General features: G+C 43.6%; 1 protein-coding gene across 1 annotated transcript in view; it reads left to right on the forward strand.

Moving 5' to 3' along the window:
* The window catches only part of LOC310882590 (uncharacterized protein), a 343,849-nt gene that overhangs the window by 200,627 nt on the left and 131,161 nt on the right, over window positions 1-12,061 (forward strand). Inside the window, exons 15-25 of the mRNA XM_083801528.1 lie at window positions 3,748-3,854; window positions 5,216-5,273; window positions 6,366-6,662; window positions 7,045-7,189; window positions 7,773-7,936; window positions 8,760-8,891; window positions 9,356-9,463; window positions 9,773-9,851; window positions 10,492-10,604; window positions 10,944-11,573; window positions 11,878-11,984. Of these exons, the coding sequence (XP_083657654.1) occupies window positions 3,748-3,854; window positions 5,216-5,273; window positions 6,366-6,662; window positions 7,045-7,189; window positions 7,773-7,936; window positions 8,760-8,891; window positions 9,356-9,463; window positions 9,773-9,851; window positions 10,492-10,604; window positions 10,944-11,471 (1,731 nt within the window). The 3' untranslated portion in view covers window positions 11,472-11,573; window positions 11,878-11,984. The remainder of the gene's footprint in view (window positions 1-3,747; window positions 3,855-5,215; window positions 5,274-6,365; window positions 6,663-7,044; window positions 7,190-7,772; window positions 7,937-8,759; window positions 8,892-9,355; window positions 9,464-9,772; window positions 9,852-10,491; window positions 10,605-10,943; window positions 11,574-11,877; window positions 11,985-12,061) is intronic.

Genomic DNA, 12,061 nt, shown 5'->3' on the forward strand with positions numbered 1-12,061 from the left:
TTGTCAATGCAACTATGAATGGGGAGGTCCCAAAGATTTCTACACAGGTTTGTAATATGGAAAAGGCTCTTCACAATGACAGGGAGGCGGCAACATCTGTGCAAGATGGAAAGGTCTGTGCTTTTAGTTAGAGGTATCTTCCTGTGTAAATTAGAAATGCGTAAGATTAGACATCGGTTCATCTAATATAGTCTGAATTTCTATTTTCACTATGGTGTTGCAATTTAATATGTAATCCGTGAAAGTGGTGGGAATAAACGGAGCTTAGCAATCAGGGGCACATAAAGTAGTATTTAGTACAGTCTGTAATTCAGCAAGTACTTCTACTATGTGAGAAACACAACTGAAGAAGAAGTCGATAAGCACTTCTGCTTTTCCTTTCCTTCTCTGCTGAAGGCAATCTCTTCTTTCCTTGTTTTCATTCTCTTAATGTGTGTATTTTCTGTCATCAGTTTCTCAGATGCACAGAATCTGTCCGTTGGAGAAGTGAAAATAAGTGTCAAAAAGTTGAAGGCTGTATGGACCAGCCATTTCTAGGGGCACAGAAGATGGAAGTGCTATGCCAGCCAAAATATACAATGCCTTCAGCCGCTTTGAAAATCAAAGCTATTAACGCAATCATCAAGAATCAGCAACATGCTGTAAGACGTCCACATCACCTTGGAGCTGGCGCACCGATTCAGAAGTGTCAAAGAAGTGAATTCTCTGCGGACCAGGTGCTCCCTAAGCCTCAGGAGCCACGGAAGGGAGAGCCATTGCGCCAGCCTAAAAGGAAAATCAATTCTGCAGCTTCCAGGCTTAAGATCATCAATGAAATCCACAAGAATCAAAGAAATACTCGAAGACATCCAAACCAGCAAGAAGCTGCTTTACTGGCTGACAACGCGCAGTGGTTTGAAACCACAGAATGCAATGGAAAGGACAAAGATGCAGCCCTCACAGGCTGTGTTGTGCAGCAGTGCACAACACGTTTCCAATAAAAACCTGTAATGACTTAAAACTAACAGACTTGTCTGAATTTTTGCTGCCCGTCTCTCCTCCTAAGAGTCTCAGCAGTCTTCTACCATCTTTCTTTGGCTAAGGCACATAGGTAAAGTGATACTCCAAATGTGTGCCTAACAAATACTGATGTGGAGGTTTAAAGCTTTTTTTGTAAGCTGTCCGAACGCTTTCCTTTACTGTCCTTCTTCACATTTAGAAGACCCCAATCTTCACTCTCTGCAGGCACCCTTTGTCTCTGGTATTGGTGACCGCGGTCAGGACACCGGCTGTGCCCAAGGACAAGCTGGAAGGGAAGCACACTTCTGGAGCAGAATGGGGACACAAGCGGAGTCTCAGCCTTCTGCTGCGATGCAGCAGATTGAACGTTTCATTCATGCAAATGCACATTTCCTGGCAGTGCCGGGGCTGGCCTGGAATCCAGACCTGGTCTGCTCAAGGTAGAGCCATTATCCTAAAGTGCTTTTATTGATCTGTTGACTTTCTCTCTTCCTCTTTCTCTTCCTCTCTTCACTCTGCCAGCCTCCTAAAGACTCATATCTTGTCTCATGCAACCAAGCTATTTTAAGGGGCAAACAACGATTTTGAAGTCGGATTAGACAAACTGTACCTGACCAATGTGAAAGCAGATATCTCCTGAATGACATCTGAAGTAGGATCTGTCTCCATTTACAAACTGTCCTCCTTTCTATCCCCCTTGGCTTTTTCCTCTCTAGGTAAGTCCTTGTGAACTTGAAAAATTTGGAAGAAATCAGTGATTAATTTCAAGGCCAAGTACACGTCTTCCTTGTAGCAGCCCATTCCCTGCAGTGGCAACGTCGTATTGTCATGCTTATTTTTGCTTGGTTAAAGAAAGCTACAATAGTAAATTTATATACATGCTTTGATATCTGCCAGTGTTAAAGACTGAGATTTACAGAAAGGCCTAGAAGACTTGGTAGTTGATGCCTGTAGAAAGCCAAAAAGACCTGCCTGCAGAAAGCCAAAAAGACCTGCCTGCCTTACTGGAAATTTCAGGCCAAATGTGTTAGTGTGCAGTATATTACAGTCACCCAAGCTACAAATCCCTTTGAGTTGGAGATAAAGGGAGAAAGATAAATACTGGAGAAAATGTCTACAGTCCTGTGTATTAACAAATACTGGGAGAGCAGGGTTGAAGTTGGTTGATTTATTTTGATTTGCTATTTAATTGTTCACAATTTCTCAGGTTTCTGGAAACATGGCTTTCTTTCCTATTAACATTTCTCATTAACTAATTGGTTAATACATGGAGGTTTAGTTAATCGTCTGAAAAATATGTGGGTAAACATTCTGTTAAACAGGCTAAATTCGGTTATAGGAATGCATTCAATTTATAAATCTAAAATCTAAGGTCTTTCATATAGCTGAATACATCCCCATTCATGAATGCAATATTTGTAAGACAAAGACGTTATCAGTACTTTATAGTCAGGTAAATGTAAGGATGCATAAAAGCTTTGTCAGAGAATAGCTCTCTAGTTTTAAATGGGGAAACAATATAAATAAAAACATTTGGGAAAAAAATGGAAATGTACTTTCAGCTGTCTTTTTTTATGTTGGACTGTACTTTTAACTAATGAGGAGTGCCAGTGAAAAGAATGTGTTCCTACTAGAAAATATTAATGATGTTAAGGACAAAAACTATAATTACATTTATTCCTTTTTGCAGTTTGTTCATATACCATTAGTTCTCTTTTGGGGGAAAGAAAACTAATATTTGCCTGTGCACTGCTGAAACCCTCCTTTTCACTATACAATTCAGTTCTGCAAGCCAGGAACTGAAAAAGTTCTGTGCAACTTCAGTGAGCAGTTGCACAGTACAGATCATGAATCATGACTGGCACTTTGGTCAATAATCAATATGAAGAGTTTGAAAGCAATCTGCTGGCTGAAACGTGTTCATGTGAAGCATTTATCTAAGAATTTGGAGAAACAAAATCAAAGCTTGCTTACAAATGACTGAGGAATTAAAAAATTCAGTCATCAGTTTCTCAGCCCATGGGATGTCCCTGTTATGCACTGAAGATGAGAGATCTTGATCGGTTTGGGGCTTAATCTAATGAGAAGCAGTTAACAGTTCGCTGTGTTGCAGATGATTTACTTAATCGCGATACTATGTCAGTAACAGTAAACTTTCGCTCTGAAATTACAGCCAGCGAGAAGGGAATGGAAGTCCTAGGGAAATGGAATCCTGAGAGATCGACGTTTGGCAAGCTCCCCTCGGTCATTTACTTTGTTGGAGAAACTGCAGCAGGACTGTAGCTACAGCTAATGTGTGCTGAGCTGCATTGCTTGGGAGTCAGCCCGTAAGCTTAGATTCATGCAATGAGCTGGTGGATAAAAGCTGGAATTGTCTTTCCTTCCAGACAATAGTTCACATTGATGCTGCTGCTGAAGAAAACGTACTCCAGTGTATTCCAAGCTAGAGCCAAATTTGCATTTCTTCATCAAACCCCACAACTCAGCGCTCACAAATTTTACGGCAGTAGGCTTGGTCACTTCTCTTGAAATCTTGATTGAAGCACTGGCCAGCCCATGAGATGCAAATTTCTGCTGGTGGTTCATGAATATAGGGAGAGTAAGAAGTTTGTTTCTGTGTTTCAAAACCTAATTACTAAGTGAAACCTAATTACTAAGTGAAAGGATCTTAATCATTCTAGTCTGGTAAGAGATCTTACAAAGATAATGCTGGTATTAATTCTAATGAGCAAATATGTCTTTATGCAGAGCAAGGTCAATTTGTGGACTTCCCTCCTTCAAGATGCTATCAGGACAAGGCGTGAAGTTGGATGCCTAAAACAGATTAAGAAGATTTTCTCAACATTGGTATCCAAGTAAGTGCTGTGAGTAATTTGCAAGCTAGAGAAAGTGAGCCAAAAATCACATTTTGAGTCGGAAAGGATGCTGGAGCAGAATTATGTAAAACTCTGTCTCAGACGGTAACAGAGTTTTGACAAGTGCATTTTGTGACACGGCCCTGCTGAGCGTGAGCCAGCACGGAGGCAGGAGCCGGGCAGGTGAGCTACTGTGTTGCGTGAAAGCCCATATTGACAGCGGTGCTCATGTACAGGCTGTAGGGCTTCACGTGAAAGAAGTTTCCTACCTAGTAGAACGCAGCGCTTGGTATTTTCAGTTAAACGGAATTAAGGATGGTCCCAGTGACAAGGATCATAAGCTGCCGGGCTGTTTTCAATGTCTGCCATTACAAAGATAATGATGTTTGTCTTATTACAGTTTCTCCTCGTTTTCTTGTGTTCCCCTTACTCTGTCTTGAAAAACAAAGCCCCTGCTTTCTTTTCGGGAGGGCAGCATGGGGGCAGCCGTGGGGGCAGCGGTGTAGCAGGAATCCCTCCCTGCTTCCCGCAGGGCTCTCACACCTTGTGAGGAGCTCAGCTGGCACCTGATTCTCTCTTTCTAGGTCCAAAAATGTCCATGTCGGATTTCTCCCTTAATTCCCCATTCAGAAAGAATGGGTTGGCCTATTAGAGAGTCCTTCGGTAGTTTTGTTGGCCAAAGAGCTGTAGCCTGAAAGTCAGAAGTCTCCGTCATACTACAGGAAGAGAGAACATCCCCAAGGGTAAATTACCTGACATTTTGATATTTCTCTTACTTGTCAAAACCAACCAAACACACACAAAACCGCCAACATGCATAAATGAAAGAAAACCAAGCACGGCGTGCCAGAGCTGGTCAAACACTTCTGCTGGTTAGCTCTAAGAGAGAATTTGAAGTTAGCTAAGTAGTGGAGAATGAAAGTGAAAAACTGATGCTGTCTCTGAGGGCTCTTAGTATCTACCACAATGGTCCGCCCAAGAGCTTGTCTCTAAGGACACCAAGTTCTTTCTGGGCATGGTTATGCAGCAGCAACGGATTCTGCCCGGGGAGTCTCTGGCCGGTCTTTTGGGGTAAGGAAAGCCGGGGTGCCAGCTTGGTTGTCTTGGTTTCCGTACGCCCATAGATGGAGACAGCACCCTGGCAACTGTGGACTGATTGTGTGCCCATAATGCAGACAGGCAGGTTAAAAGGCAGCGCCTCTTCCTGCGGTCATCACTTCTTGGAAGTGCAGTTGTGACAAACGAGGTAGGACAAGGCTTTTCTCCAATGCATACTGTGAACTGTTGATCAAGCTTCACGTTCGTTAGCCAAATGAGACCAGTGAATAAGAGAGTGTTTAAATTTGCCTTCCTTTTAACAGGCACGAGATGAGTGCAGCAATGTCACAGGATGAAAACTCAACTGAGAAGACCCTAGCGGTAAGATTAGCTCCATAAAAATGCACAAGTTCATGCATTTTTTTGGACATAGGTAGTCTAGTGCAAAGCCTGATACTGTTCATGTGATAAATAGGTGAAAAAAGGGGGCAAAAGAAAAAACAAGTGAAATGCTGCTGATAATTGAGGCTCTGCTTACCTGCAGAAGAAACTGCAAGCTCTTCAAGTGATGGTGTTCGAAGCGTGCAGCTAGCTCTCACATGCACTTTCAGGGAGTCTTTAGCGGAGACGAGATCCTCTAGTAACATGGCCAGTGAATATTAGTCACCAGATGGAGGGAGAAGCAGCTTCCGTTCCTCTCTCTCGCACCCCCCTGCCTCTCTTCCCAGCATGGCCATAAACTAAGGGCTTGGCTGCTCTTTGTTCTGTCCCTTCCTCTGGGTCCTGGGGGCTGGACTGCAGTGGTTTGGAAAACGCATCGGCTTGAATGAGTTACAGCCCCCGTGGGCAACATGTTGGTCCTTCTCTCGTAGTGTACGTACTTTGTCTGCTCTCCCCTTCATTTAAACAAGATAACTTTACAAGTGGCCAGCAAAAGTTAGGAATTACAGTCAGCAAAGATGGTATGAAATGCTAAAGGCCATTGAAGCCCAGCTCCAAATCTCTTTGTTTTTTCTTATTCCGCCACTTTTCTTCCTGCATTTTCATAAAGGCTAAGAAGGCTCGACGAAGCCCAGGAAACACTACAATTTACTGACGGTTTCAGATGTGCAGTCGCCGTCACGTATTTTACTTAAGAATGAATTGCCATCAGCATTCTGTAGTGACTTAAGTGACCGTGAGCAGGTGGGGAAAGTGGCTTGAAGTAAGGCTGAGGCCTAAATTCAAATTCATTACTGAGGAGCGCAGATGTCACAGTGGAATTTCTTTCATGAGTACCCTTGGATTGCAGAAACCTAGCGCTTCTCCTATGCTTCTTCGTCCCCTGTGAAATACTGCAGACCACTCAAATCCTTAAGTATTTGTCTCAAAACAAAGCAAGCAAAGAAACAAAAGTCCAGTCAGTCCAACAATGCAGGCTGAAGCTCAGTCTGAAATACAAGCTATGTCATGATGTACCTGTTGCATTGGCAGGGCACGATGGAGTCGCCTGACTTGACCCCACAGAGGGGCTCTGTCAGGCTCCTTCTGGAGAAATGGGAGTCCGCCAGTGCTCCAAGACCCAACTTGGTGCTCCAGCACCCACCAGCCCCACGGTCCCTGGCACGAGAGAAAAGCTGCCATGTCAGCATTGCGGAAAAAGTCCTGGCAGACAGTGGGAGCGTGGACATGATCAAGGAGGAGCACCTGGGCGGCCCTCGTGAGATTGAAACCTTCCCCATTGCTATGAAGGAGCTTCAGAGCCGCTTTGAGAGCCTGGGTGGCAGGAAGGTGAGTGCAAGAAGGTTCTGCAGTTGAGAATGATTTCCCCACTGTCACTGTGGACTTGTGATTCTAACACTTCTGTCAACGTGAGGAAAGCATGTGCAACTGCCAAATAACCTTGTTTTGCAAGGAGACCACGGCAAATGGAAAGTTCAAGATACTGCTAAGCATGACGGTGCGATGAGCTATCAGCTAAGCAGCACATGAATCCACCATTCACAACCTGCAGTGCCACAGAAATTTACCATAGAGCATCGTGGAGAACACTAGTGCCATAACAGCACCCCCTTCCAATCCGCTGCTTCTTCATATCGTTTCTGCCCCCGAGAACCCTATCAGTCTCCTACCAGTAGCTTCTAACTCACATCCCCTTGACGTCTTCTAACAGGGAGCAGAAAGTGAGATGAGCTCACTGTCACCAGCTCGGACTAGTCAGCCTGGGAGCAATTCAGACATGATGGAGTCCAGTGTTAAAAGGAGGAGGGCAATCTTCGAGATGTTCTCAGAAGACAGACAAAACAGCAATGCTGAAGGTTAGTCTTACCACTTTGATCTAATTTCTCGCTTTAGTTCAGCGCTCTCGACCTCTGTCGTGACGAGGGGCAACCACACTCATGTCATCAGGGCAGTCCCCAGGCCGCCCAGGAAAAGAACGTGGTGTTCTTATGAATGCAAAACAAGCTTTCCAGCTTTCTCCATTTTATCTTTGTGTTATGGAGGAGTGCCCATTAAATACTTTTTGAACAAAACACAACAGAATGGTGTCCTATGTTTAGAGAAGGTAACTTTTGATGAAGACAACGCAAATCTAAAAATACGATATCAAAAATCCGGGCAGCATTCATCAATTATGAAAAAGCAGTAACTTCCTATTCTCAATTGGTGAAGATAGTTTGGATTTGGTGACGTGTTGCTTCCGTAACAACACATTAACTTTTGATTGTGGCTTTCGGGTTTCCACAAATCGAATGCTCTGTACTTGATGTGTTCTGAAGTAAAAGTACGACACAGTTGCTAAAAAGTTGGCAGTACTGTTCATTTTGCCTACTGCTTTCTTTCAAGATTTGAAACACATGCACCCATCTCCCTCTCCCCAACCATGACGTCTGTTTGTAGTTTCAGTGGGTGGTCGCAAACCTCTAGGAGGACTACCAGAAGAGAGCCCTCCCAAGACTGGCAACACACCGCTGGTCTTCCAGGAGAATGTCTCCTTAAAGGATAAACTGGCTCTTTATCAGGCTGCAGCATCCAAGGCAGAGACCAGCAACTGCTTTGCTAATGTAAGATACCAATGTCTCATTATCTTCTCAATTCTACGTTTCCTTTGCACAGGGTCAGATCCTAACTGTCTTTATTTCTACAAGCAAGCTATCAGATGGATCACGGGGTGGATCAAAATTTAAATCCGAAATTAGGGAACTTACATAGCGAACATAGTCATCCTTCAGTCTCTGTCTCTACCAAACGAGATTTTTCACGCTATATGCCTTTGGTCTTTTGGACAATCCCCTTTAATTCATGGAGTTACTCTTCTTTTTAGTCCACCTTTGCCTGAACTTCATTTATGAGGGCCATAGGCGTGAGAGAGATCAGCAGTGCGGTTATCCTATTTGCTCATGATAACAAAAAACGGCAGTTTCTTTATCACAACAAATATTCTTTATTGACAAATAATAAAATCATATTCAGAAGCACAGTGAGTTTAGAGCTCTTGCTGCTGAAACCGAAGAATTTGATTGCTGCATTATAAAATAGGGCCTGTTTAAGATAAGGTACAGGAAGAGCCCAGGTGTTTTCAAACCACACAATTCCTGCCCGCTGGCTTCCTTATTTTCTAATCGCTTTTGCGTATTTGGAGCAGACTCCTGCGGTTCCTTGGGCAGAGAAGGTTCAAATTCCCTCCTCCTGACACTGCAAACAATGCTGCAGTTAGCTGTCTCCCCCCAAAAGGAAGAACTGTAGGAAGCCTGGCCCAACTGAACCGTGTTGAGAACATATGAACTGCTTCATTTACACTCTAGAACACCTTGCCCTTTCTTGTTGAAATGGACAGTACGTTCTTAGTACAAATGGAAAACACCTGGCCTTATTTAATCACTCTAGATTTCAGAGGAAATCAAGTCCTGCACTGTGCCTGGTGGCCTGGCCGCAGTCAGGAGACAGTTTGAGAACGGGCAGACCACCTCTTCAAGGATCACCTTTGCTCGTTCCCAGCAGCAGCAGAAATCTGCACAGGTAACAGTGCCATTTTTAATACTAACAAATGAGGTCTTCCATGCTAAAGAGCTTGAGGGAAAAATACCATTAGTTGCTTTATTCCAGAACTAGTACACGCATCCTCATTAAACAGAGAAGACATGGAAAAATTTGCACCCTGTTTTCAACGTGCTAGGGTGTTAACTCTGTACCTCCTCACGTTGTGTGGCTCTCTCAGCTGTTACGCAGACACAGCTTGCACGTGTACGTCACGCTCTGACTTGCCCTCCTCGAGCCCCACCTAACTTTGCAAGTTCAAACTTCTTGGTACATAGGGCCCCTTGTGGTGCTTGTAACCCGCTAAATCATCAGGGTACACTGCCGTAAAAGAACCGTTTGGGGTTACACCACTTAAAGTAGAATGGATTTGTGACGGCCCTTCACAGGCAGAAACAAAAATCCGGATTACTGTTAATTATGCAATTCTTTGTATTTGTCTTCAGGAGACCTCAATTACCACTCAGCCCCTGGTATCAACCAGCAGCAGGGAAGCTGAGTGCAATGGAATGGCTTCCAAAGAAAGCCCCGTGGAAGCCTTTCCGACAGAAGAGGTAACTTTACCAATTAATAATTATATCATTTGGCAAGTATACCAAGATGCCGATCTTTATCTGCTGTGCGTCGTACTCCAACACTACTTGGTACAGCAAGATAATGATGTTCTGCTGATAGCCGTCCTCATTTGGCAGTGCGTAACAATGGTTTTAGAATGGTGTCCTATACAGTGTTGTTTGAATGTGGTAATGAATGGGGTTTCCCATTCATGCTTCTCTGCAATGTTTCAAAGACGGTGGTAGAAATATGGAAAATTCTTACGTGTTGCAGTAAATCCCCCAGTAAAGCAAAGGTTTTGTGCACAGGTTTCTCACGAGGAAAAGGTTACTCCGGAGACAAACGGAGACAAGGCTTCTACAGCGGTGCAGCACGCTGATGAAACAGGTAAGAAGTGGCTTGAGAGTAAAGGCTCGCAAAGGAGCACAACGGACCAAGTCCTTGGCAACTGTCTTCACTCCCACAAATGTGGGACTGCTCTTAGGATACAGATATGGGACATTGCTCCAAGTTATTCATTGCCTCCTTCTGCAGCTAAGCACATTTATTGATCTCAGTGGGACTTAAGAAACAGGTAGATATGTTGGTACACAGAGAGGAGGTTGGGATAAGAAGGTAGCTTCAAGTATGTGTGGAGCTGCTGGAAAAAACTGGGCATTTTAAGAGTTGTCTGGAAACACACGCAAACGCTTGCCCCTGTATAGACAAAGCTGTGGATGATAAAGGCTCGATTTATAGCCCAGCAGAATAAGCCTGGAGACCATGAGCACGGTGTTGCAGCGCTGCTTCTGCAGTTTAGTCCTGGTATTAGGATTCATGTGTTAGGTTAATTAGGTGAAGACCTAGGCAAAGGTTACTTAGGTAAAGACCTCAGTCAACTCTGAGCCCGGGCAATGCAGGTACGGCAGAACAGCAGGCAATGCCACGTCCCATGTCCCTCAACAACTGATTTCTCTTCACTTTGTTCATTCTGTTCTTTTTCTTTTTTCTTTTTTTTTTGTATTCTTTTGTATTTTTTCCTTTACAGTTGTCAATGCAACTATGAATGGGGAGGTCCCAAAGATTTCTACACAGGTTTGTAATATGGAAAAGGCTCTTCACAATGACAGGGAGGCGGCAACATCTGTGCAAGATGGAAAGGTCTGTGCTTTTAGTTAGAGGTATCTTCCTGTGTAAATTAGAAATGCGTAAGATTAGACATCGGTTCATCTAATATAGTCTGAATTTCTATTTTCACTATGGAGTTGCAATTTAATATGTAATCCGTGAAAGTGGTGGGAATAAACGGAGCTTAGCAATCAGGGGCACATAAAGTAGTATTTAGTACAGTCTGTAATTCAGCAAGTACTTCTACTATGTGAGAAACACAACTGAAGAAGAAGTCGATAAGCACTTCTGCTTTTCCTTTCCTTCTCTGCTGAAGTCAATCTCTTCTTTCCTTGTTTTCATTCTCTTAATGTGTGTATTTTCTGTCATCAGTTTCTCAGATGCACAGAATCTGTCCGTTGGAGAAGTGAAAATAAGTGTCAAAAAGTTGAAGGCTGTATGGACCAGCCATTTCTAGGGGCACAGAAGATGGAAGTGCTATGCCAGCCAAAATATACAATGCCTTCAGCCGCTTTGAAAATCAAAGCTATTAACGCAATCATCAAGAATCAGCAACATGCTGTAAGACGTCCACATCACCTTGGAGCTGGCGCACCGATTCAGAAGTGTCAAAGAAGTGAATTCTCTGCGGACCAGGTGCTCCCTAAGCCTCAGGAGCCACGGAAGGGAGAGCCATTGCGCCAGCCTAAAAGGAAAATCAATTCTGCAGCTTCCAGGCTTAAGATCATCAATGAAATCCACAAGAATCAAAGAAATACTCGAAGACATCCAAACCAGCAAGAAGCTGCTTTACTGGCTGACAACGCGCAGTGGTTTGAAACCACAGAATGCAATGGAAAGGACAAAGATGCAGCCCTCACAGGCTGTGTTGTGCAGCAGTGCACAACACGTTTCCAATAAAAACCTGTAATGACTTAAAACTAACAGACTTGTCTGAATTTTTGCTGCCCGTCTCTCCTCCTAAGAGTCTCAGCAGTCTTCTACCATCTTTCTTTGGCTAAGGCACGTAGGTAAAGTGATACTCCAAATGTGTGCCTAACAAATACTGATGTGGAGGTTTAAAGCCTCTTGAAATCTTGATTAAAGCACTGGCCAGCCCATGAGATGCGAATTTCTGCTGGTGGTTGATGAATGTAGGGAGAGTAAGAAGTTTGTTTCTGTGTTTCAAAACCTAATTACTAAGTGAAACTACCTGAATGAATGTGTTTCCGGGCCAGAAAAGGTTCTTAATCGTTCTAGTCTGGTAAGAGATCTTACAAAGATAATGCTGGTATTAATTCTAATGAGCAAATATGTCTTTATGCAGAGCAAGGTCAATTTGTGGACTTCCCTCCTTCAAGATGCTATCAGGACAAGGCGTGAAGTTGGATGCCTAAAACAGATTAAGAAGATTTTCTCAACATTGGTATCCAAGTAAGTGCTGTGAGTAATTTGCAAGCTAGAGAAAGTGAGCCAAAAATCACATTTTGAGTCGGAAAGGGTGCTGGAGC

Source organism: Anser anser (genome assembly GCF_964211835.1).
Source record: "Anser anser genome assembly, chromosome: 16".
Lineage (NCBI taxonomy): Eukaryota > Metazoa > Chordata > Aves > Anseriformes > Anatidae > Anser > Anser anser.